Source organism: Triturus cristatus, chromosome 8 (genome assembly GCF_964204655.1).
Source record: "Triturus cristatus chromosome 8, aTriCri1.1, whole genome shotgun sequence".
Lineage (NCBI taxonomy): Eukaryota > Metazoa > Chordata > Amphibia > Caudata > Salamandridae > Triturus > Triturus cristatus.
In genome coordinates, this window is record NC_140591.1 from 1,217,844,635 (window position 1) to 1,217,872,550 (window position 27,916).

Consider the following 27,916-nt stretch of genomic DNA (forward strand, 5'->3'; position numbering starts at 1 on the left):
TAGCCGAAAGTCGTCTCTACCGGGACTTTGGAGTTGCCCCTGGTTGTCCTTTAATTTCCCTGGCAGGTCAATCCGCACATCTCACCACTTCAGTTCCACCTAGCACCCTGGGACTGGTGCCCGACATGGCTACAGTTCAGATTGCTGCCCTACCCGCTCCTATATCTACCTGTAATTTGGACGCCATGCAATTCCTTGACAGTAAACCCTAAAAAGAAAGCGCAAAATGAAGCATGGGGGTCGTGCTCAATCATGACTCAATCTTAGTAGTAGTACTGGTCGTAAGGAATCTGTAGAACCCCCCTTGCTGCAGTTTGAGCAGGACTCTACTAGGCCTGCAGTTGAGGCTGGTGAACAATCACCTATTGACTGGGATGGAATTTTGGACAGATTATAGTCTTCTGTGCATGCATGTTTCTCTCTCTTGTTGGATAAGATTTGTTATATGGAGCTTACTGTTAGCCAGTTAATCCACTCCTTAAACGTTACTCTTGCTCAGCAGGCCCTTAGCTCTGCTTGGAATAGCACTGCTCCAGCTGTCCCAGTTAGGTTACCAGGATAGTGTTGGTCCTGGTCTGCCCCCTAAAGCCCAATTTGATTCATGCCCCCCTCCCTCTGTCGGGCGCATGAGGGGTAGGTGGTTCTGGGGCGAAAATCTTAGGATTGGGGCTTTGGACAGGGCAACTCGACAAGTGACTAACATGCAGAGTATAGCCTCTCCCCCATCCAGAGTCCCGATTGAACCTCTCCCCTGCCTGCTGCCGTCCATACGTGGTCATTTTAACAGGAGTTTCCCACCTCAGTGGTCCAGTGAGCCTTATGTGAACCTTAAAAATAAAGTTTTTCACTAGTTGACTCGCCATACATATTCTAAAATACCCGAATATGAGGACATCCTATTGGTAAGGAGGGTGGGCCCATCTCCCAAGAACATTAGAGGGGATTGCGTGGTTATTAATTGTAGAAACCCTGGTCTGGCCCAGCGGTTGGTCAAAAGTGGGGTTAGAGTCTGTTTGGTGGGAGACCACATTTACCTTGTTCCCCTGGGGTTTCTTTATATGCACTTGGTACCCAGGATAAGTGTGAGATTTAAGCCCCTGCCTCTCTGGATTGCAGCTGGTGGTAGGTTTTCAGTTCCGACCTCCAATAGATTTTCTCCCCATTTGACTTGGCTGGTTTAAACTGGCACCCAGTTCTGCTAACTAGTAACAGCGATATTCCGGCTGTTGGGCTAGTGGCCCTTAATCTCCCACTCACCAAGGCAGGGCCATCCCCCACTATTCCCTCATGTTCGGACCCTACTTCTTTTGAAGAGTGTACGTTCAATAATAGTTGTGTTAGGCCTCCTTTTGTATCCCCCATAGCCTTGGGAGTCTCACATTTTGGGTGACTGTCTCACATTTGCCCTCCCATACTAAGATAGTCTCCTGGAATATTGCTGCCTTGGCATCTAAACCAGAGAGCTCCAATTGTTTTTTTTCCCCGCAGATTCATTTGACACAGCACCAAGCAGGTTTTGTTTATTTTTCACTGGCTGCTCCCACCTCAGGGAGGGTCAGACATTCGGGAAGGCTGTCAGTTTGGATCAAAACCACTCTCTGCTGTACGTCTAAGGAGATTGCATTCGGTAGTGCTGACGCAGTGTTTTCCTTTCCATCAGGTAGGGTACACTACTTGTATAACGTGTACTGTAGGCATGGGGTTAATGGTGTTGAGCTACAGATAATTTAATTGGTACACATATGGCTGACCTACCTGCAGACACTTTTAGAACAGTGGCAGATGATTTTAATTGAAAATTTGAGTCGCTGTCTGTCCTCCAAAAGGATCCTATTTGCTAATGAAGATCTATCATGAGGAGTTCCTGGTCTTTACCCCCCGCCTCCGGGATAAAAGGTGGTCTGCTGCTGTGAGTCAGATAAACGCTTTCACATATAGCCATGGTCCCTCGGGTTGTGTAATTAGAGAAAGGAAGGCCACATCGGAGAGGATGCGGCCAAATGGCCAGAGCGGTCGACCTCGAAGCTAGGGAACTGGGTTCAAGTCTCGGCTGGGACGCTCAACATCTTGTGACTCTGGACAAATCTCTTAACCTCCATGTGCCTAACAAAATGAATGTGTCCATCTGTAATGCAACTGGTGCTCATGTAAAGCGCGGATACCTTTGGGTCGGAATTGTGCTATATAAAACCCACCAAAAAATGAGGCCCCCTGGTACACCAAATCGTGCCGACTGGCTAGGCTAGTATACCTTCGGCCTGCTTTTGATTTTGTCCCAGAAAATCACCATGGAAGGTGCCTGGGTATCCTATAGACGCTTTAACCAGATTACATTCGAACAACTATGCACATGTTAGATGAGGGCCACAGGGCGAATTGACAAACCCAATCCTGGTTAATCAGAGATAAAGACAGAGGTTAGCTCCTACCCTCTTTCTCTTATACATTAATGATTAAGTGTCACAGCTTGAGTAACGTGAGGGGGATGCACCACGTCTTGGCGGGGTTAAGATCCCAGCCCTACTGTTTGCAGACTATAACCTCCTGTTATCAAAATCTCGTATAGGGATCCAGAACCTTCTGGATGGTTTTGGGTCCTTCTGCAGGCAGCAGGGGCTGGATATCAACCTTGCAAGACCAAATGAACAAGTTACTTACCTTCGGTAACGCTTTCTCTGGAGGATACAGTATCTGTCTGTGGATTCCTCACCTCATGAATTACCCCAACGCACAGCATTCCACTGAAACTTTTTTCCTCAGCTCACCCACATCGACTAGGACGTCAAAAAGTAACGACTCCGCGTGACGTCAGCTGAGCCTAAAGATGACCATGTCGGTGTGCTGATGTCAGTCCCACCCATTTATTCCGTGCCTTCGAGGTGAACGGGTAAACCGACAATATTTGTACAAGTATACACAGTATACAAACACAGAAAAAACAGGAAATTTCTCTTCCTAGACATTAACTATTGTCAAACATCACGGGATTCCAACAATAAATCATTAAAAAATACACAATGTTTTTTGGTATAAGCAGACAGGCAACGGGGAGGCGGAGGGGTCAGTGAGGAAGGATACTGTATCCACCAGAAAAAGCGATACTGAGGTAAGTAACTTGCTCTTCGGATGGATACATCTGCCTGTGGATTCCTCACCTTATGAATTGTATCCCCAAGCATTGGTGCCTGCCTGCACCACAAAATCCTGCAGCACAGAACTAGCAAAATGGCCGTACCTCTTCACCTCTGAATCCAAGCTATAATGCTTTGCAAAAGTGTGGAGGGAGGCCTAAGTTGCGGCCTAGGAGATGTCTACCACAGGGACACCTCCAGCTAAAGCCGAATAAGACGACTTAGCTCTGGTATAATGAGCTCACATACCTTCAGGAGACTCCTTCTTGGCTAAAGTGTAGCAGATCTTGACACAGAAGATCCACCTGGACAGCGTTCTTTTGTGGATAGCCTGGCCCTTTATTTTGCCCACATATCCGGTGAAGAGTTGATCACCCAACCTGAAGTCCTTAGACCTGTCCAGGTAGAAGAGGACTGCTCTTTTAAAGGTCCAGACAATGAAGTCTCTCCTCCTCCTTGGAAGGGTGAGGGTAGAAAAGAGGTAAAGTAATTGATTGCCCTAGGTGAAAAGGAGTAACCACCTTAGGCAGGAAAGCAGATCTGGTCCTGAAAACCATCTTATCCTCATGGAATTATGTAAATGGAGGCTTGGAGCTAAGAGCTTGCAACTCACTCACCATCCTAGCGGAAGTGATTGCAACCAAAACTATTGTTTTAAACTCCCAAAACCGGGACATCTATGCAATGGTTCAAAGGGTGAACCCATCAAGGAAGCGAGAACGAAATTAAAATCCCACTGAGGCATGATAAATGGAGTGGGAGGAAACCTACTTGTGAGACCACTAATGAATCTTATAACTATGGGAGATTTAAGCAACAAGGGTTGATCTGGTAAAATAGAGAAAACCCGACAAGTGGCCATTAACAGCTACAGCACAACCCTGTTGTGCTAGGGAAAGAGCGAAACTCAGAATATCAGACAAATGGACCTGCAAAGGATCAATTTCTCGCCACACCAATTAACACACTAGGCCCACCTACCAGAATAGACAGACTTGGTGGCATGTCTCCTGGCTGATAAAATAACATCCACCACATCCGGTGGGGGAGAGAAAGAGCTCAGGTTGCCGGATTCAATCTACAGGCATCAAGGTGCAGGAGTAGAACTGCCACTACGAGAGGAGGTCTGCGCTGAGAGGGAGACGGAGCAGAGGGTGCGATGAGAGGTAAAAGACACACCCTTCTCGGCCAATCTGGAGCGATCAATATGATGTGGGCCCGGTCTTAACCAATCTTCCTCAGATCTCGAGGAATCAAGGGTATGGGAGGAAACACGTAAAGAAGCTGTTAGCTCCAGTTATCTGAAATGCGTCCCCCAACGCTCCCCGCATCGGATACCGGAGACTGCAAAAAGAGGCACAGTGCCCATTCGTGTGAGTGGTAAACAGGTCTAACTGAGGAAACCCCCACACCCTGAAAAAGTAATGACCACCTCTGGGTGGAGACGCCACTCGTGATCGGCAGAAGACTGCTGACAGACTGTCCGAACGCACATTCAGCTCCCCGGCCAGATGATTTGCGATAACGCAAATCTGATGGTCCTGAGCCCAGGACCAGAGTAGCAGAGCCTCTCTGCAAAGATACAACCCTACTCCTCCCGGTTTGTTGATGTACCACATTGCGGTAGTGTTGTCCGCCAGGACCTGAACAGACTGATCGTGAAGTGAGGGAAGAAAGGCAAGAGAGCCAAACCTGATCGCTGCAGTGTCTCTTGAGATCCTGACCACCTCTTCGAGATCTCAGTTGTGTTGAAACCACTGCCTGCAGAGGTACCACTGGAGGGCCGTCATATGCCAACGTGCATGGTTGATCAACAGCATGCAGCAAGCAAGCAAGACCTCAGGACTGGAACAGCAGCTCCATTCTGAAAAAGTGGAATCATAGCCTGGATGTCTCGAATCCTCTGTAGAGGTAGGAAGGCACGACTCACAGTAGTGTCCAGTACTGCCCCTATGAACAGGTTGCGCCGAGAGGGAACCAGGTGAGATTTGGGTACATTTATGGAAAACCCAAAGTCTAACAACAGTCATGTTGTCACTTGCAAATAATGCAGCACAATCTCTGGCGACTTGAGCAGCCAGTTGTTCAGATAGAGAAAAACAGGAACCCCGACTTTCTGTGATGTGCTGCCACCACCATCATCACCTTTGTGAAGACTCGAGGTGCAGAAATTAGGCCGAACTGAAGAATGGCAAACTGGTAGTACTGAGAGCCCACCGTAAAACAAAGATACTTCCGATGCCACTTCAGGATGGGTATGTGATAATACGCATCCTGTAAAATCGATCAACACCATCCGGTCTTTCTTTTGTAGCACAAGAACCACCTTACCCGGGGTCAACATCTTGAATTTCTCCTGCTTGAGGTAAAAATTAAAAACCCTGAGGTCTAGGATCGGCCTCAAGCGACCATTCCTAATGATCTCCCCACAGTCCTCTCGGTCAGAGACTGACCCTTCCAGTAAAGGAGATCTTGTGTTATAGCCTGGACAATCTGCTCACATGGAAATGCTTTTGCTTGAACTGTGTTTATTCTTGCGCCACAGAAAGTTTCTGCTGTCCTGGAGTAGGTAAAGACTTCTCCATATTTATTGTGAATCCCAATTTTGGTAGTGTTGCCATCACTGGGTTTATGTAGTTTTCGCACCCGTGTGTGAATTTGCTCTAACCAGCTAGTCGTCTAAGAACGGGTAAACATGTATTCCCTTTCTTCTCAGGTAAGCGGCTACAGCTGCCAGGCACTTTGTGGATACTCTGGGAGCTGAATTTATGCCAAAGGGCAGCAGTATGAATTCGGAATGTGTTTCGTTTATTACAAAATGCAGGAACTTCAGTTGTCCATGATTCATTGCAATGTGCACACAGGCATCATTCAGGTCGATAGTTGCCATGTAATCTCCCTGTTGAAGTCGGGGGATAGCCTCCTTTAGAGTTGACATTTTGAACGTCTGTTCTTATAAACTTGTTTAGGAAGCGATGGTCTAGTATGGGTCGCAGTGTTTTTCTTCTAGTTTTGGGATTGGAAGTATGTTGAGTAGACTCCATGACTGATCTCCTTTGAGAGTACATTGTCTATTGCTTGTTTTTGTAACAGTTCCTTTGCTTTCTTTTGAAGATAAATTATTTCTGCTTTTGTGTGGGTATTGCGTTTTGGGCACCTTGTTGGAGGGTGATTTTCCAATTCTATGTAACAGCCATATTGAATTACATTGATGTTACTTTCCTTCACTCTTGGAGGATGTCTCCTATTCTTCCCCCCACTGGGCGTGTGTGCAGGTGATAGTCCCAGGTTATCTTGTCACTTGGTAGCTGCTGCCGCTCCCCTTGAAGGCAGGCTCTTTCCACTTGCTCCAATGCTGTGTTGCAGTCTGTGCTTGGCCTGTATTTTGGGAGGCTTGGTGCGATGACACTGATTGAACACCCTCCCCTTGCCCATTTCCTGGTGGCTTTCTAAAGGAGGTGGCTCCTCTTCTTTGCTGGCCCCTAAACTGCAGGGCACCCATCAACTTAGCTGTTGCCATCTACTGCAACCAAACAAGTGCTCCCCCATTGAAAGGGGTGCTGATGATGTTGTTCTGTACCTCGTTTTCTATCCCCAACATTCTTAGTCATGCACTGCATCCTACGGTTGTCTTCGTCACTAGTTGCCCCGCCACTGTGTCTGCGGCGTCCAATGCAGACTTTGAGCACGTTTGGCTACAATGCTCTTCGGATATTGTTCAGGCAGGTGCTTCATTAGTTCTGATGGTTATACCTGTTCAGCAAGGCGTTGGAGGTTGCTATGCATGATTTCTAATTTTCTTCCCACCATTTCTATCCTCTTGCTTTCTCTATCTGAAGGAGGACCAGAGGTGGTTGAAATATTTTCTCACTTTCTGGCGGTGGCTACAATAATGGGAGTCCGCCACCACATTGCCCTGAATGTATGGTGGATCCTTGGAGAAATGTTTATATTGTTTCTGAACCCTGGAAGGCACTGACCTGCAGGTTGCTGGCTCTTTAAACGCCTCTCTTCCCTGATCCAAGATGCTTGTGAGCACTGGCAAGAACTGATTTGGCAATGGCAAGAAATGATTTTATTTTTTAGAGGGTATTTGATGTATTGGTACAGACCTTGTTCCTCATAGAAGAGCTCTTGTTGTTCTTCGAGGTTCTGATGTCAGAGGGGGTTCCAATTCCCCCAAATCTTCATCCTCTATTGTGCTTTCCGTCAAAGGTTTCAATGGAATTCGAAAACCCTGTAGGGAGGAGTCCAATTCCCTTTTCTTTTGAAGGATTGTGGCAATTTCAGCTTTAGGAGGTCTTTTCTTGTACTATTTCGAGAGCATGTTCTTCAGCGTCGAGCAGAGGTTACATTTTCTTTTTTGACGTCGAAGTTTCCGCTGCTATTGGTTGAGATGCAGTCTTCTTTCTCTCGGCTCTGATCTTCTTTTGACGCAGATGTCTTTTAGGAGGCTTTCCCACATGTGGTATACTTTGTATGGGAACCAAGGGGTTCTTTTTGCCTCCACTTCCCTTCTGTCAGTGAGATTTTCAGCATCGAGGCAAACTTGTGTGGTCTGGAGTCCGAAACTTCGACTTGACCACTACCATCTATTTCGGAGTTATCTGTACGGATTTCTCCTTTGGTCTCATGAGGATTACCCTTCGGTGTCACAGCCCTCTTCCGCGGCATTATCTTCTTCCTCACTGAACAGCCAAACATCTCAGTGATGTTGTTTCTTTCTGCCCGTGCATTATGTGATGTACATGCCTCTGCTGCTCTCGAGTTTTGGTTTGAACTTCGTGCAGGCCTTGCAGGATGCAACTTGTGATCGATTGGTAGACAAAGACTGCGCACTTGATAGGTGCCCCTCTGGGCAGAAGCGGAATGGTCTCTTCATTTCACACCCAGCAGGGAGCCCCCTGTTGGCGCACTCTCTCTCAATGCAAGTTCCACTTACTTCAATATTTTCTTGGAATTTGTTGGAGGCTCATTAAAACCCCTTTTCAGTTCAGTTCATAAACTTTATTCGGGTAACTTAATACCCATAAAAGCACAACATCATAAAAAATAAATAGCAAAATGGAGGATTGACAGTACACGATAATCAAACATTTGTAATAATATAACTATAGCATTATTTGATAAGTTTGATGACAAATTAAAAAAGAACCTAATTGGTAATAAATATTTTACTGTTAATAAAACATATCAGCTAGCAATTACACAGAGTAAGTCAATCGGGTAAAAACTCAGGGATCGGGCATAGTCTTACGTGCTCTGGTGGCAATTCTCAAAAAGGTGCTTATGCGAAGGATCAGCTCTTCATCAGCGAGGGAAACTAAGCATGTGTAAGCATTATCCAAACTAATAGGTCTTGTCTTTTTGAAAAATGGATTTAAAAACCACTTACTATATTTTGTGTAGTACTTACAAACAAAAAAAATGTAAAATTGATTGGCCACTTACCCCGTCACAAGGGCATGGTACATGATCAAGATTATGATGATAGACAAGAGGAAAACACAATGCAAATCTGACAGTTTCTGCTCTAAGGCAGAGTAATAGGCTCCTTTCCCAGTAGCTCATGCGTAGGGTGAGATATATAGTTAGAGAATGATAATGCTGTTCTATAGACATGTAACTAAGAACAGAAGATTTCTTGGATTCCAGGCCAATCCTTTCTGAGTTATATAAAAACTAAAGGGCATCTCTAAGCTCCTTTTTTGGCACAGTGTCAGCTATATTTGGATTTTGGAAAATACTTCCTTTATTAACACTACACAGGCTTTGATGTACTCCACTCAGCCAAGGAATTTCCATCCCTTTCTCACACATAAAAGGCAGTCATTAATAAGCTCTCTAGTGAGGGAGGCAGCATGGTTCTTCCATACCGATAGTCAAAAAAGGGCAGGACGGGCGAGTATAAAATCCGATATAAAATTAGGATTGAGTTCTCTGTGGCAAATGTATTGTGAGGTAGAGATTGGGATGCCCAAAAGTTCCCTGCAGAATCTATTTTCTTCCTGCTGGATGCAGGAACAATTTGCAATGCCCCAAATCTCAGCCCCGTAGGTGGCCACAGGGACGCACTGTAACTTAAAAATGTTTAAAATGGCCCTTTTACTTTGCTAAATCGATTATTTTCTTCTGATTTCTTGGACGAAAATACAGTTTGCTTCCTCTTGGGGTTTGGAGATCTTGAGAATGCTTCCAGACCCGACTACAGAAAAAAGGAATCTGAAGATGGCGACCAAGAGTGGGACTTCAGGGGAGGCCGTCAGAGGAGGCTGGAACAAATACTAAATGGTGGGGACCGCCAACACACAAAAAAAAAAAAGGGGCAAAGTAATCCATGGAGAATGTTCTGGGCCCAACCACTGGATGGTGGAACAATGCACAACGTGTAAATCCAGAAAAGATTCACGCTGCAAAAATCTGTGTCCCTGAATGTGGGCCCGAAGCCCGGCCCCTGGAAGGGGGATAAGTGCCTTGGTGTAGTATGGCACTCTACTCAATGTGGTCTTCTGACCTTGAACCGCAACTGGCTGTGTATCTGGGTTTCCAGAATCAAGCATGCAATCATGTTATGGCCTGAAGGCTACTGACTGTCCGGCCCCTACGTCTTCTCCCCCTTTGACCTCTTCCCTTTAAGATGTCAGGTGTATTCATTGTTGCTGTTGCATGGTAGGCCAAACGAGTCAACAGTCTCGACAATTCTAAATGCTTTTTTTATGACCGGAATGCGAGGCAGGCAGAGCAGGAGGCCTCGTTGTGGTGCAGTGACCAACAAAGGTCGCTGATGGCATGTTCGTCTGTCCACGAGTACTTCGAATGGCAATGTGGACAGCAAGTTGCCGGACAGGGGCGAGGCCCCGTGCGGGCATCTGAAACACTGTTGATGCGAAACTGCTGCAGTAAACTACGAGGTTGAGAAGAAATGTAGCGCATCGAAGGATTGCTCTAGGGCTATCTGGAGCAGATATATCAAGAGGCCCTGGCGAAGAGCGCCACGCAGTGTTCACTCAATGCCCCCGCAAAGCACGTTCGACTCAGCTGGCGGAAGAAAACAGTTTATCCATGAAGTTAATGCCGATGCACAGTTGTCACTTAACAGAGGAGTCACTGCACCTCGTGTCTCGAAAGACTTCTTCAAACAAAAACAGGTTGTACACGTCCAAGCCCAACACTAAATGACAGGAGTATGCAAACCACGTGAATCTACAAGTACACATGCCAGTAACATTGGTGATTCCTTGCCAACAATCCAGTGAATTTACAGGAAGCTACGAGCACAGAAATAAGATGTTTGGTAAATATACAAGCTTGTTTTTTTTAAGTGTAGGAATTCTGGCACGGGTCGCACGCAGGGCCTGGCATGATGCATAGGCAGGTGCTCAGTATGCCCTACTAAGGCTCACAGGCTGGAGGGTACAGGGCCTGGCTGCAGCATAGGCTTAATGTCTAATTCCCGCTGCAACTGACAGGTGAAAAACACTGACTGCAAGGTTTCTGGCTATTTGTCGCCTTCAGAGGTTTAGAGTTCAAGAGACAAGACTCTGGTCTAGTCCCCGTTACTCAATGCTGAGAGTACATTGTGGTGATCTTGATTATCAGAATTAAAACCATCTACAATCTTTTTGAAGGCAGTAAAATACAAGCATTTACAATGCAATAGGTCTCGCATTATTAAAGTTTGAGCTATTGGTGTTGCATTATTTAGCAATGCCAATAGCTCAAACTTTAATAATGCGAGACCTATTGCTTTGGAAATGCTTGTTATAGATTCATTCTCATCTCAGTCATTATGACATGTCCACCCTCCCTGATCCAGGCCTTTGACAGCTTTGGATTACAGGAAGTGATAGGGGATGCTAACCTATTTATGGTACTCCTTACTGGGGTAGGTGGGGTTTCGTTTCCTATCCTTATAAACAAGAGCCCACAGATATTCGATAATACTTGTAATAGAATGGATCATAGAACACAACCGCACAAGTAACGCCGGCACTGCAGGGCGGGCGCCCGACCTGCTCGTCTGAGATTTTAGGAGGTTATATAATGTCCTCGGTGAGCCAGTGCCAGCAAAATATCCCCGCACAACTTACAAGGCAGCAAATCTAATACAATTCCATTCGCTTTGCGTTAAGAATAGAAGAAAGTTTGATTTGTCTCCAAAGCCTGCTTGTAATTCGTTCAGGACCTCAGGACACCTTCCTATATAGTTTGCTGCTAGCTGGGTGTGGAGGGATCCTAGAAGTTGTACTACTATTGTTCTGATGCGAAGCAGCGGAAACATTGGTCATATAATTGTCTGAATGTTTGTTGATTATGATGGGTGGGTTCTAATCAAAAGTGTTGCCTCTTTCCCCTTTCCGCCTGCCCCATCCCTGTTGCTTCTTTCCCCTGTTGAGTCCAATGCAGAGAGGATGTGGCGTAGCAGCCACAGCTACCGACTTTGGGGCTGGTAAACCGGGTTCGAGTCTCGGTGTCGGAGCAATAGCGTGTGATTCTGGGCAAATCACCTCAGCTGCGTGCCTACCAAAAACTAATGTAACTGGTGCACAGGGAAAGCACTCCAGTACCTCTGGGTTGAGTTCACGCTTTATAAAACTGCAAAAAAATAAACAATACTTTACACTAGGACTCATTCAGTTTTAGGTCTCAGCTGGACCGAACATGCGCTGTCACTTCAGTGCTGGTGTTGAGTTCACTGTTCCACTCCTTATGAAACCCAAAAAAGCACTGAGACGTGGGCGGCGCTGACCACATCATAGCACTTTTTTCAGTGACTTTCAGCCATGCTGAACAGCATATGTTCTGCTATACAACATGGCTAAGAGACATTCACATTGACAACGCCAATAGCTCTCAGTTTGCCAAGACCTATCAGCTCTGCCAATGCTTGTTTTTAGTGTCAGAGAGCTTCTCTTGCTAACCTCGACACCCTCTGATGAAAAATACCATACGAGGTCGGCGAGGATTCATTTTCCTCTATGACTGCATGAATGTATGGTAATACCAGAAGGGGTTTGGCTGTTTCTTTGAGGTGTGTTGCACTATTTATATCTATGTTTGTTTACAGAGACGGGGGAGAAAGAAGCACACGAGGAAGACAGCAACATGTAGCGTGTGGGGGGAGAGAGTAGTAGCACGGGGAAAGACACACATGGAAGAGACAGCAACTGAAGTGCAGATGAGTAAGAGTAACATGGAACGTGGGGGAGGCTGCTGGAAAACACAAGCTCTCCACATGGAGTGCTTTAGCAATAAGAACAAGGCATTGAAACTGTTAAAGGGGTGGGCAGTAATAAACCAACCCTTCAAGCAAACAGAGGAACTCCCTTACATGCCGTGCATAGCTGCTGGCAGGCCACTCCCTCTGTTCACTAAGGCTGCGGCTGCAACCAAAAGGAAAACTCAACCAGGACAGATTTAACCTGCGTTTTTCAGGAAGAACTGCAATCCCAGGCTTTGTGCAAGTCGGATTCCCTGCACAATAACACAGGCTTGCTCAACTTTTGCTACAAGCTTTATCACCGTCACAGCTGAGCCGAAGGCCGATGTTATGGCCCACGCTCCCAGACAGCCCTAGCTTTTTAGCTAACTGCACTTTGCATGCTGGGACTTCAGCCCGTACATTTAACTGGGAAGGGTAAACTACATGTCGCATAATTAGGCCCACTAGAATTTTGCGATTGTGAGGCCACTGCGGGCTTTGCGGAATTTTGGATTTGCCGCATTTGCCACATTATCCATCTGCTACATAATATGTAGATTGCCATGTAGTTAGACACTTGGCAAAAGGTTGATTTGTTGCCTTTCTGTTGCTTTTTACTATATTTGGGTTTTTAATTGGTACTAATGAGGTGCATTATTTTGCCTTTTCTGGTTACATAATTTAGTCCGTGTTGCAGCATAATAATGCCCTCCCCTGCCGCATAATTCCAGTGGCCATGGTCATAATGCAGAGTGAGGTAGGCTAGAAAGCCAGGCCTCGCCGAGGGAGTCACTCCAAGTGAGTCGACAAGTATGATTTTCCAACACTTGCCATACACAGGGGTGAAAACCTGACAGACAGACACAACAGACACACACGCTCCGCTGCCCTGGGTCTGCTTTTTTTTGCATAAATATTGTTGTAGTTTCCTTTTCTTTCCACAATGATTGCAGAACTTCAAAACAGAAAACAAAAGGAAGAAGCATAACTGGTTAATTTACTCAAGCAGGAATGGAACCACGCAGAGCTCGGAAGTTCTCCACTTCCGAGGGCGAGTGACTCGTCTGGTGCAGCTTTCGATTTGCATTCTCGGAGGCATCTAACTAATCTCATTAGAAAGTTAGGACTTGAAATGGTACAAACAGGCCCTCGATTGGTTGAGGATGTGGGTACTTGGAGAGAACTGTGTGATGAACTTGAAGCAGTTTGAAGGTAGTGCATCCGGCTGAATGCACAGTAGAAGGCACCCAACGACCTACTGTGTTGGAGCATGTATGAGGTGAATGCGAATGTAACAGGCGATGACGTCATATGTTAAGCCTACACTTAATTCGGCACTTTGTTTTTGTGAAAAGCTAATAGGCCTGTGTAAGAGGTTAAAATGCAATAAATCGAAAGTATAAGAAAAAGCAGCATTGAATGACCCAGACGCAAAGAAACACCCTGGTCTGGATGTAGTACTCGTGCATGGACCTGGGAAATTTGAGAGCGCGGGACAGGTTTGATAACCACCTACAAAGGGGTTTAAATATCAGCTGTTGAAGCTGCAAAGGACTCATCACCTTTTACTGCACACCCACTCCCCTCATTGGTCCATTCTGACTAGACGGGCATCGGCTGCTGTTCAACGCAACACGCTGGGTTTATTATGGGCAGGCACCTTATTAGCTTTGCAAATACTAGACACATGCACCTCTTTCACACAATTCTGTGATCCTGGGCATATTTCTTTATGTCACTGTACCCTCTTACCTATGAAAGTGTGTAGAAAAAAAATAGGGGAGCACAAGTACCCGTGTACCAAGTCTCAATAAGATAGCTCGCTGCTGGGATGATGCAACTAGGACACTGCTGAATAGTTATTACGTGACCCGGGCTTTTATCCTCTCTGACCAAGAATGATCTTGTGGTGTCAAAGACTGCAATCTCCGCATGTGATCGGCCACCATTCCGCTGCCCCTTTCCTCTATTCTGTGTGAGACCTTGCACGATCTAGCACTCCCTCTCTTCAGCACAATTTGCGGACTGACCGAGGCTGGCCAGTCCCAACAGCTTTTGGGCCCCTAGGGAATGGATTTAGGATAGAAATACGACTTTGAGTCTATAAAGACAGCCCCAAAGTTTATAGTACAGTCCAGGGTGACCTCATGGAAACAGGCTGTCAGTGGCCCTCTCCTCGCTGCTCGTGTGTCTCGCCTGATTAGTCTGGCGCAAACTTGCTTTTCGCTCGCGACCGAAAGAATCTGTGGTGGGTTTTACTTTGCCTTAAAATGGGAAAGGAATGCCCAGGTTTGCTTTGGTGCAGAAATGTGCTTACTGTGCGCCCGCCTTTGGCCAGTTGCGTGCAGTCTTTGAGAAAAAGACGCAGGCAAAGGCCAATAGCAGCCCACAAAAGGAAATGCACACGCACGAGCGTGTGCGATTCCTAGGGCAGCTTCAAAACCCCGTTTTTCACCTACTACAGGTCTCACGCTGCGCGAGCACTGCGGCGCAGTGCAACGCTAGGCACGAGACCATATTTTTTTTTTTTTAGGCTTCATAATTAGAGAACCTACCATGCGCTCCAGATTCTGTGGTACCGAAAGTCCTTCATAGTCCACGTGCCTTGGACAGAGAATCTAAACGAGCTGCCCATACCACAAGAGGAGCTTGTCACAATGACTATGAAGGCAATTCCAGAAAGGATGGTACTCAAATTAAGTGAGTCTTTGGAAGGTACTACTAAAGTAGCGTTTGCAAAGATACCTAGCACAAAGTGAGTTTGTCCTGCAAGTTGCCTCTGTTGTGCCATCAAGGATGCTCTATGCACTGCAGAAGAAGTGTAATTGTGAGGCAAAATGTGCAGCTGGAGATCTCATAATACCCAAAAGAAAAAACAATTTAACGAGTAGCTATGGTCAAACTCCCTTGAAGTTCATAGTTCTATGGGACAAGTGACAGCCCCTTACAAAGGAAAATCTTCACTGTGTTGGGTCCAATGTAATGGGTGATTCTGGGGTTTTTGATTCGTAACTTGAAACGGTTGCCTGAAAATCTTGAACTTGCTCGCTTTCTGCAAAGATTGAGCTTTATTAGCCAGTCCTCTAGAGTATAGGTAGATTAAGACTTTTCTTAGCCGTGTTGCTACTGCCGCCATAAATTCTGAAATGCTTCTTGGGGTGCATATCAGCAAAATATGGTACTCTGTACTAATACTGGAATTTTGTTGCCACAAACTGTTTTTGTGCTTGATGTGTGGTATCTTGTTCAATCCTCAATTCACTTGAAGGGAGATTTGGTATAGTGGCAATATCCATAACATTTTTTTTATCCATTTATTTTGCCATTTTAAAATCGCGAATGATAAACTGGTTTGGGAGTATTGCAAACAAATTTAGATTCCATTGCCTGCTTTTGCAGAGGATGTAGGTCTCTGCTTGAAAAGAACTTGACAATATAGGCAGATTCTCTGGGGTTACTGTGGGTGGATGCGTTTTAAACAGTAGGCCATAATAATTTGGCACATATAAAGCATTCATCTGTGTTCTGATAGATCCCCACTCATTGGAAAAGTATACAAACAAAGGTAAGTGAAAGAACAACTGTCTGGTTGAAGCAAGAAGTTGCAGTCCATCTCTTCTGCTGAATGGTCTTGACCGATGGCAAAGTTGTTTCTATTGTGGGTGTTGGTATTCAACAGATGGACTTTAACACTTCAACGGTGAAGATCCATTCTATTCTTTAATCAATCAGGGTTTGTAAAGCTCGGCTACTCACAAGTGAGGGTCTTAAGGTGCTTATACCTGTAATGAATGAGGGTTAGGAAACCTCTCACTTTGTTGGCTCAACTATTTATTAATGTTTCAGGTAACATTTTGATTCACCAGTGTGAGGTCTGAAAAGAACTCAAACAGAGGAGAGGAAACTGACTATCTTTGTGCTGCAGGCTTTATTATTCCTGTAAGCCAGAGGCATGGTTTAAGGGTACCATGGAAGAATTAGTTGACTACCAAATCCGAAATATCAACCGAAGCACTAATTGTTTGGTCAACTACTAGTGTATTCACACAGATTCAGAGTACATTTTTCAATTGGTTCTCATAATGGCCTAATAGAGGCATGGAGAGCAATTTTTATGGCTGTTGCTACAGACTGACCTCTGTGCCATCACCTGTAGATCTTGGTTTTCATTTTAAGTTGGTAGACCGGTCAAATGGAGCAGTAAATTGACTTTTTCTTTTAATAGTCACCAATCTGTCTGAGGACCTGCTCTAAAAAATGTGGGATCCTGCTTGGGAAAGATTTATGTAGTGGTAATCAAACACTTCAACACATCCACTGTGAGTAGATCCAGAATAAACAGGACAAGAAGCACTGACAGAACTTGCGACTGCTGTCTTTAATTTTTTATTTATTTTTTAAAAGAGAAAAAATGGAAGCTGGGTGTTCGACAGGCACCCATCAAGATGCTGAACTTAAATTCAACTCACGAGAGCCCTATGGAAGATGTAGTATTAATAGAAAACGTTAGGCTCTGAGCCTGCTGATGACAGTACAAGATTATAGTTTATCTGTCTACGTAAAAGATGTGTACCTCCATCATGAAGTAATAGATGAGGAAGTAGATTTGTTCTTTGGAGGCATCTCTTTTCTGGAAGGATGCTTCCTGTTTGAGTAAGGTTGTCTCTAAGGAAGAGCAAGCCCTACCAACTGACCTCTGATGCCCACATGCTGACTCAAGGACTGAACTACCGAAGACTCCATGGAGATGCTACCTGAACTCCCTGCCTCAGTTATCACTGGGTAATGGTGGAAATAGATGCTTTGAGTGCCTGGTACTCTGACACCGACGCAGGTTATAATGCGGACAGCGAGTTCCGCCTTGTGGTTGATAACATCATAGATACCAATGCAGTCTATAATGGTGGGAAGGGTGACATCGCATATTTGCTTGAAGCCAATTACCACAAAGTGAAGACAGGACTGAGGTGTGGAGTAAGCCGCCTTTCCTGCCTACAACAACTCTGCCTTTAATCTCTTTCATTCTTTTAGCATGTTCAGCTCTGCCTCGTACTACGATGCTCACTCTTTCTTAGGGGCGTCCCTGGATGTTTGGTGGCAAAATTCACTCTTCTACAATGTGCAAGTCTTGAAAGCATGCGAGTCCTTTTATGTATTTTCTCTGCAACAGTATAGAAGCTCCCTCTTGACAAAAAAACATGAATCATTCATAGCTAATATAAACAGATATCAACTATCTTAACACACCTGCCTTTGAAAGATATCCAGTAAATATGAAAAAAATTAAAAAGGCAAAACGTCAAATTTATGTTCACCGCATCAGCCTTTATTTTCCTCATCTTCTGTTTTCTTTTTAAAAATACTCAGTAATATTGTCCTAAAGCAAATCCTGAATAGGCACATTTTTAAAAATCAAATTCAGCAACTACGGTCTATAGATGGGCTGTTCTGTATTTTTACATTTGAAAATTGAATTTTAAAGATCATGATTTTGCATGGGACCTGGCACATAAGCAGGACTGCTCAAAGGTGCATTTGTTTTAGTGAAGATCACACATAAAACATCCACAAGAGCCAACTTTGATGGCAGTGCAGGACTCATATTGTCACGGATGACCGATATGTGGAAAATCTCTAACAGAGTTGGCGTACTTGAAAACAGGATTGTGAAATAACACTAGCATGTATGTACCCTATAAGCATAGATGACATCGCTTCCACATTACTGAAACTAAAAGTGGAAGATGCATTAGAGCGATCAGTTATATTAATTATTAGGGTGAAGAGAAGGAAAACTTAAGGGCCAAAAATGGAACTCTGTGGAAACTTGGATTAAAAGTGGCCTAAAAGTGACAAGCTGTTAAAGTGTAATGCTCAGCACGCATATATGGCTCCACTACCATGTCTGACTGTGGGGGCACCACCTAAGACATTTACCATCAGGCCACTCAACTAAAGATGTCATTCTATAGGGTTTTTACATGCACTGTGCTTATCAGGCTCCATAATGCAACACTTTTTAATGATTCCAGCCAAAATGTACAAATATGTAAGTTCTACTGAAATAGAAAATAATCTAAGACTACACCATTTTTCCATGAACTATACAAGTTTGGAACTTGGTGGAAGGCCGGTAACACCTATCAGTGAATAGGAAAGGGTTGCTTGCTAACTTATGATGCCAGATAATTTTTTTTTTTTTAAACTAAGCTACTTATCATAACTAACGATGCTCCTGGTGGATAAACTACCCCAACTCCCCTCCAAACACCACACTGGATCTAGAAACGTTACCATATTTTCCAGAGCAGCTAGGAGGTGCCATACAGCTATGGCTGCTTATATAGTACTTTCCTCAGATGTCTCGGACTTGGGAGTCACACGGAACCACCCTCCGTCCAGTCATAAGTTCCAGTCATTTTTTCCACACCCTCAGAGGCAGAACATAGACCAATGTAACAATGACAAATGGCAGAGTATACAAAACTAACCTGAGAAGGAGTTAGCAGTACCCCAAGAAAACTCCTCGACCAGGGTGGTGGCAGAAGGTGAGAAATCTGCATGTAGGCAGTAACCATCAGAATGATTATTACTAAGGCTAAATAGATTATTCTTTTGATCAATAATTCTACACTAGATTCCTCACCAGGCAGATACACAGAAAGCGGTGGGAGTCTGAGAAGATTATTTAGCCAAAAATTCTTGCAACTTGGACCTGGTGAAATGAAATTTCTTAAGGAACTGAGAAGACATTAGTGCCTCACGAAGGTGTGGATTGAGGCGGATGTAACATCTCTGCAGAGGTCAAAACAACACAGTAAATGCAGAAGAAGCTGCTTTACTCTGGGTGGCTCCTTCTTGGCCAAGGCATAAAGCAATTTGATGCAAGTTATTATCCAGCAGTAAATGTTCCTCTGGACACGCCAAAACCTCAATAACTGGTATTTCATGTGGTTTTCCATAGTTCTACTGGCTTACAAGCAGACAGCTGCAGAGGGTCAACCAATAAAGCTGCTCTTTCACCTCTAAGACATGGAGGGGGGTAAAATACTGGCAGCATTTTGGAATACCTTTCATGACATTCTAACATCAGTTTAGCCAAAAAAGGTGTATGCCGGGAAAGAAAAATGTCAACGACAGATGGACAGAAAGGGCTTACAGCACACTTGTCTCCCGCATAGCGGTGATGGTGACAAAGCGGTCTTCAAAGTAAAAAGCTTCACAGAACAGCTCTGAATGGTCTCAAATGGTGTCCTCTTCAAAAACTAAGAATACAATTAAAGGGTGACACTTTTGCGCTGTGGAGAATTTAACGTTTGACTTTTTGTGCACAGGAAAAGATTTTTTACAGAGCAATAGTGTACATGAGCACTCCAAAGGAGACAGATGATAGGATAGCTGGAGGTTGGTCGTGGGGTACTGTCACAAAAAAAGCTCTAGAACCTGCCTGCAATAGCCAGTTACATGAATAGACCTGACCCACAACTAATGACATGATCTTTGAGAGTACCAGAGTGCCTGATGTATGGCCAAAGGAGAGTACAGTGAACTGGGAGTGAGTGAAACTTGAGACATATTAGATGCGCCTGTGACTGCAGGATTGGGACATGAAAATAGGTGTCTTGCATCTCTAAGTACAACATCCAATCCTTGTAATCCAAAGCCAGAATAACAAGGACAAATCATGAACTTTACCATGTAAAGGAATGATTCAAGGTCCAGAAAACAAAGAAGGCAGGTGTGGGGTTTGAGGGCAGTAGGCAGAATAAGAAATGTGTCCCCCGCTGGACACAATTTCTTTGAATGAGGTCAATTTAAAGCGGTTTTGTTGCTGGGTGGGGAGGAGGAAGAAGAGTAATATTGTTACTCATGATGCCTGTTTTTGGCACACCCTGAAACACCTTTGCTATAAAGAGTGTTCAGGGGTTTTTGGCAAAAGGACTGGTTCCTCAAAAAGTCCAGAAGTTTCAATGTTGTTGATGGGACTGGTGCACTGAGTGGAAAAAAAGACTCAGTGAGTACTCCATGTAACAGCTCTAATTAACCTGCTCCAGTGCAGTACACATTAGGGAAATTTAAATTAGGATTAAGTCGTACAGAGGAGTTACTACATGCATAGAAGGGGTATGACACCATGATAGATTATTACGTGGAAGGCACTTTAACATACATTTTTGGGTCAGTAGTACTTAACCAATTGGGAAGGTGGATGGGTAGAACTTGATATGTTAACACTTCCTGCTGCTTTCAATGTTCCTCCAGCCCACTACCAGTTAAGCCACTTGAATTACTATGGTGGTGCCGACTTTGCTGAACTGAGTAATGACGGAGAGTATATGGTTGATGAACTGCTGATGATAGTAAAATTCTTGGGTGGTCACAGTGTGTTTCGTTTCCACCTTCCCGCGTCCCACGCCTATGATGTGGATTCCCCTCTCCGCCGCCTCAATGTTGTTGCTAAGGGACCTGTTATCGCCCTTGTCTAAAGGCCTCTATTGCCTTTTAAAGGTCCCCACCCGATGCAGACCCTTTAAGCTGGTGAGACTGGAGCAGCCAGGCTTGTGATGAGCAGATCTTTGTGGGTGGGTAGCTGGCAAGGCAATCTCTGCTTCCCTTTAGGAAGGAGTTCTATACCAGACACACAGCATCCATAGCCATTCTGACCTATAATTGGCAATGCACTGCTTGACCATATACTGCTTTCTCAGTAAATGCCTAAACACTGTATCAAGGCTTAGAGAGAAAAAATAAAAACCCACATGCAGCCCATGACTTCTCCTTCACCTGGTAGAAGTTGTTTCACATGTTAACCGTCTGGAAATCTGAACTGCTCGGTTTGATTTAGTAGCATATTGTTTCAGTTTAGACAAGAGATTGCACATAAGGCCTCCAAACCCAGCTAACAGCGACTGTTCATCAGGAAATCCAGGGGCCATTCACCTAGATTACCAGTAAGGTGTGAGACTGAACTGCGAGGCTCTGCATAGGTACGTATCCTCTTCAAGTCTAACCCAATGCTTAGTGGTTCCGCAGTCAGTTGTAGTTGAATTTAGGCTTCATGATAAAATGTTCACATTGATCGCCTATATATACACACATGACAACATAGCTACAGATCATGTCTTATTGTATTCAACAGCACAGTTGGAGTAGACATTTTAGATTAATGCCTTCAGGTTCAGAAGGCGCTTCTAGAGTTTTGCAAAGAAACCAGTGTTCGGGAATGTTAACTGCCTAGCTGGTTTGTTCATAAAAAGATTTTCTTGAGGCAAAAACTCTACATCATTCTAGCCCCGTCAGACTTACCAGCCCACATTTCAGGTTTGCCTACAAAAGTCATTTGATGCTAGCAATTATGTTGCACCTCTTCCTAAATAGTCTGTCTAGGAGGACCATGCTCTAAGGCAGACTGCCTCTGCAAATGCACAAAGCCATAAGCAGTAAAGTATAAAACGCTCCCAAACCTTCAGGCAGGGATTTTCCTGAAAAATAGGTGAGTTCATGCAGTGGCATGTCCTACAATCCTTAAATTCCTGGCTTGACTGTATTCCAAAGCAAATTCTTTTTGTAGTCATTCAAAAATGCGAATCAACAAAGTTCGTCTTTTAAATAGGATGGCTACTACTACAAGCCAGCTTCTTTCAATGCAATACATTGAAAAGGGTTCACATTTAAGACCAAATGGATTTAATATTTAAGAGGTGCAAATGCAGCCAATATGTAAACTACAAGGCTGAAACTGCCAGGACGTTAGAGGTTTCTGTTAAAATGCCTAGTACTTTGGTCTAAACTGACAAAGCCATTTGTGCATTCAAGTTCAAAGTAGGACCCAATATACAAGTGCCACAAACTGGTGAAAAATATGTTCTAGAAGCAAACAGGTTGAGTTTCAAGGCGCAGATGCTTTGCAAAATAAATTAAAATAGACAAACTATCAAGTTTTTGGGCATTCACAAACTTTTACCAGGCCGGATCATTTTCTGGTAGAGAGCAGTAGTAAATCTGGAGGAGAGATAACTCCAAAAGCATCTTCCAAGTGAAGCAAAACATTTATTCTTTGCTCTTTTGTTAAGTACTGATTCATAAATGTTGTGTAACAGTAATAAATACTAACACTTGTGAATACTACTGGAAAAGCAACAACTGTTGAAGCTCCTGGGAATATACACGGAATGACAAAAAAAGTACATCTACTCTAAATAGAAGGGTGAACCTGGAGTTGTAGCTCTAAAACTTGTTGAAGAATCACCCCCCAGTGAAAAACGTCACCTGGTAGTGCATAAATATTCTTCTTAGGGTAGGGGAAGAGAATAAGCATACAAAGGAGTTAGTGCTTTTTTTTCTTTTCAAAACACTGTTTACTGGACCTGCTACCTGCTTTTCAAAAATGGAAAAATACTGTACCAGTTCGCATCATTCGTGTTGCTGCTGGAAAACACAATCTGAATTCAGTGGTAACAACCTAGTGGTCCTTCTATAGAAAGGTGGTTTGGGGATGCCATGGAATAGTTGTTGGCTCATCATGGTGTGAACAGACAACTGGGACCATATGGACACTCAAGACTGGCACTCAATGGCCGAAACCCTATTGGAGAATTTTCTTAACCCACCAGTGCAGACGCCCCAGATAACAGTGATAAACCCTCCTGACTGCTCAAACCACCCGAGTTGTATATCAGAGAAAAGGAAGTCAGTGCTTTCTAGAGAAGGGCATTGCTTTATATTGGAATCATTTGTGATGTATCGAAACAGATGTTGAATTGTGCTGGGGAACTTCATGTGCGGAGACGCCGTCTTTGTTTTGATCTGATACAAAAAGAATATTTATAAGAATGTAGTTTTGATAAAAAAAGAAAAGTTTAGAAGAATCTGTGTGAAGCACATTCATCAGCCAGCTACTGTAAAAAATGTATGGAATAGTCTCGAGTGAGCAAGAAAGTACCAGGTTATCTGAAATATTAACAGGACAAGTAAAAAATTGGTAAACTTAACTCTAATCAGATTAAGACAATGTACAATTCTGGTGGAAAAATCATACACATTGCCTTAAAACTTCTGCTCTCCCACTGAAGACTGGATTAGGGAGATCAGAACTCATGCATAGTCTTCTTTAGAGAATGAATAGTTGGAAGGTCAGCCTAAAGATAGGGGTGGGGTTGAACAAGCTTGTTGCTTAAAGAGAGAGGTAATGGCATCTCCACATACTCAGAAGATCCAAACAAATAAAACCACACCTCTACAGGATGTAGAAGACACCAGAAGCAGATCTTGTGTTCTATACTTCTCTTTGCCAACCTTTTCTTTTACAGATTAGCACCAACAATGTGCGAAGCTTCTTAAACAAGATAATTGACCTGTTGAATGCCATGGTTAGATGTTTCTAAAAAAAAAAATCTCAAAAAGTAATGGAAAACACCATGCCTTCTAAATACAAACGGACTGGGAATAAAGACTGCTGAGCAATCGTTTGAATGAAGATAATGCAACTGAATTAATTACGTTTGGCCCGGTTGAGGAGCCTTGGAGTAAGATTTTCGGGATGCTAGAATGCATTTTAACTACAATGATTTTGTCCACACATAGCAATAATAAAATGGAGATTACACAGAATTCTTAGTAGTGGTACATTTAAAAGTGCAAAACACAACACTAAATAAATCCACGTTTACCAGCTGTACAAAAGCTAAAGTACTATATTTTGAAAATGGCATCAGAAATATTGTACGTGTACATACCAATTTAGCTTGTGCATCAGCAATTTTACGATTATTCTCTTCCAATATTCGCTCCAGTTCCTCACGCTTAGCGCGTTCTTCCTCCTAAAGGGGGGATACGGAAAAGTATTAAGGGAAGAAAAGCAATATGTGGGGCTCCTTGTCCTTTCTTTCTTCAAAGTCCTTTCTGTGCAATGACTTGAAGGGTAGCCCTTCAGACTGCCTTCTCTCTCAAAAGTAAGCAGTGCTGCCACTGAAGTGGCATGTTGCACTAGATTTAAATCAACCCACCCAGACCAAACAGCATCCAACTAAACCCTCCCTAATCAGAAGCCTGGAAATTATTACCAATACTTTAATATCACACAAATCAACAAGGACAACTACATAAATGGAAATTATTTACCAAATTAAAAATATATATAAATTATATAAATAAAGTGAATAGTAAGTCTCACCAATTACGCACGTATACCTACGTTACTTCTTTACCTATACTCCTTTAATCAGCATTAAAAGTTGGATATTTACTGTCTTGTCCAGTGTCCTGCAGAGTGTGCTCCTCAGCTGCGATACGCACCAGCTTCCTCTTTAAAATGATTTGTACTGTTAGCTTGGCAACACCTGCCATCAGCAGCTCAACCATTTACATGAAACAACATACAAGGGAGGCTGAGCTGAGGAATGCAGATGTTTATGGTAAGAAGGAACAAAAATATGTAAATCAATCCTAAGGCAAACAATTAATAAGAAAAGTACATTTACTGTTAGTGAAAAATACAGAGGGTAATCCATACTTCATGGAGCGGTGGGCTTTTGTTGCAACCTCCAAAAATTAGCTCTCAATACGGTCACCAGTTGGCGAGAAATTTAAGACAGAATTAACTGTCACGTGAGGTGCAAAAAGACTATAGCAAACAGATGAATGGCTTGGAAACTTGGATTCCAGTTACATTACATGATACTAGTGAAGAGAATTGGAAATTTGGAAAAAGTCAGATGAAGTGCATGTGGTTGTATTTCAGGGTATGTCACATACAGCCAAATAATTTACAATGGTGGTTCTATGACCAGAGGATATTCTGTGTGAAAAAAAATGTTAATAGGTAACAAAACAACTATGAGAAGAAAAACATCAGACCATGATTAGTAACTAGCTACTGACTTGCACCCTTTACTCCAGGACCATACAGGTACTAATGGTTGAAATATTTAAAGGAAACAAACTAAAAATCACTGGGATAAAGGCTTAACTGCATTCTGCGAAGCAAAATTAAATTGCAGATAAGCCATAGTAAAGCATTTTAAGACAAAATGTTCCCCCGAAGTGTAGATTATTGCAAATTGAATACGATCAGTAGACAAGTGATATTAAGTATCTAGCACACTTCTGCTGGCCATCCTTGAAATACATCTACATTTCAGGATGTCGGAGTGGAATACAAAAGTAATTACCAACAAATCATTCTACAGTGAAATTACCAAAAAAATGTGCATCAGAATCACCATCTCAGAATGCCCGTGTAAAATGAAGAGTACAAGGAAAGGCAAGGAAAGAATAAACCCTTCATTTTAAGATCCTGGAGCCATTAGTAATATGATTACTTGAAGTCTTTAGTAGCAAATTACTGTCATAGAAAGACATTCCTCATGTTTTCAGTTTACTAAAATAAAAAAGAAACACCCATACCATCACTTGACAAATTCAATACAACAGGTTGCTAAATAGTAAACACTAGTAGTTGAACAGTGGATGACAAAATGAAGACTGTATAGATAGAGAAGAGGAGAGGCAGCATGTGCTGAAATGGCCACAAGGCATGAAAAGGCTTAAGTGCACTAAAAATTCTAGGTTTCAATAAAACTCGCCTCATTTTAGACAACGGTTTGGGCATGTCACCCTTCACCAGGACTTTGGAATATGTGCTCCCTCTGTATACTTCAATAGAGGCTGAGTAAAGGCTACAAATAGATGACAAAACGGTAAGGAGAGGGTGGCGAATATGCCCACTCATTACAATGATTTAGAAATAGTTTTTCAAAAGATCAATAATGTATAAGCAGCGGTGTATTAAAGGATGAGATTACATAATATGCTTCCTAGTTAGCTACATTTATCGGACCTGGAGGCCAAAAGCAGACACTGTAGTTTAGGGGCCATGCTATGTATCTGGGTGAAAATAATTCTCTAATCTGAATTTAAAGCAATATATGTCAGTCAGTCAGTCTGTAGAAGAAAAACAGATAGGACTGTATATTTCCCACAGCCATGGCAAAAGTTTCAAACACTTCTGAAATATGTATGTGGGCCATTTCTATTATCGATTAACAGTAAATGTATTTTAAGATAGTGCTTGTGAGCTCCATTTGTTAATACAAGCTGGAAATAAGGTTCACAGCAACAGATTTGTAAAAGTAAAAAAAAAAAAAAAAAAATAATCAAAAAAAAAATCTGAATTAGATGTGATACACTACATCATCTAAATAATACAGGAGGTACATCCCGAAACTGAAAGTTTTGCCATGGACTGTCTCTACTTCTCAAACGACCAAGCGTTACCTCTCTAGCTTTTTGAGCTGCAAGCTCTGCTTGTCGCTGTCGCTCGAGTTCTTCGAGCAACTGCTTTTCCATGATGCGCTTGGCTTCCTCCACTCTACGGAGAACCTCTCGCTCAATTTCATCTTTTCGTTTCTCTAGCTCCTCCTCCACTCGCTTGGCCACCAGCTCTTCCACTCTCCGCGCCGTCTCTTCCTCTATGAGCTTCTCCTCGATTTCTTGTTGCCGCCTATTGAGAACAAGGAAACAAAATGTCTGCTTGAAATGATGTACAATAGATTTATTTTTAAATGTATATGATTTTTAACATACAAATCCCTAAACAATAGCATGCACCAATGCATATGAGGGGTCATCAAAAAAACAATATAAAGCTTGTCATCCCGGGGCAACACAAATACTGCTTGCAAATCAAACTCAAATAATGCACGCGAGGAGGCAGTTGAGATATCTGAATAAAGCTGGTTTACTGATAAGTGTTCATGATAATTAGCTGTAGAATACGGAGATGGAGTAGGCAAAAACTTCTAAAGAAGATGTACACCCTAACGGACAAGTTACTTACCTTCGGTAACAATATATCTGTAAGAAACATAGGTTAGTTATAGATTCCTTACCTTAGAATTACCCCAGGCGTCAGACTGGATCCGGAAAGTTTTGTTAGCAGTACCCCTGCGCGTCGGAAGGTGGCATCGTCGACTCCGCGTACGCCATTGGCGTCATGGCAGCTACATAGACGCCGCCCTCGCGTCTATGTAGTCAGTTCTGTACACTACTTTCCACGCCAGAAGCGCAGAGCCATGCAAGACACTGACCACCGGTACACAAAACTAGGGCCCTGAAAGAAGTCCTTAATCCTAGAAGTCAGTTCTCACGGGGAGGATAGGGTGGGGCGGTAAGGAATCTATAACTAACCTGTGTTTCTTACAGATATATCGTTACAGAAGGTAAGTAACTTGTTCATCTGAAACAAACAGTTATAGATTCCTCATCTTAGAATAGATACCCCAGGAATACCAACCACAGAGGTGGGTCTGCGAACTAAGTTCACACCAGAAAGTCCTGGAGAACAGAATGGCCAAAGAAGTCGTCTCTCCGGACTTGGCTGTCCAGGCAGTAGTGCTTGGTGAACGTGTGCAGCGATGCCCACGTAGCTGCCTGACAGATGCCATTAAGGGGGCCTCCCTGTCCCAAAGCAGTGGTGGAATGAGCGTGCAGTCCCACTGGCGGCACCTTCTTTGCCAAGGAATAGCAAACTTTGGTGCACAGAACGACCCACCTGGAGATGGTCCATTTGTGCATGGCCCGACCT

The 27,916-nt window shown here is 43.5% G+C and overlaps 1 protein-coding gene across 1 annotated transcript in view; it reads right to left on the minus strand.

Moving 5' to 3' along the window:
* The window catches only part of ARGLU1 (arginine and glutamate rich 1), a 108,114-nt gene that overhangs the window by 45,272 nt on the left and 34,926 nt on the right, over window positions 1–27,916 (minus strand). The window contains exons 2-3 of the mRNA XM_085622897.1: window positions 26,608–26,833; window positions 24,069–24,152 (exon numbers count right to left, since the gene is read on the minus strand). Of these exons, the coding sequence (XP_085479023.1) occupies window positions 24,069–24,152; window positions 26,608–26,833 (310 nt within the window). The remainder of the gene's footprint in view (window positions 1–24,068; window positions 24,153–26,607; window positions 26,834–27,916) is intronic.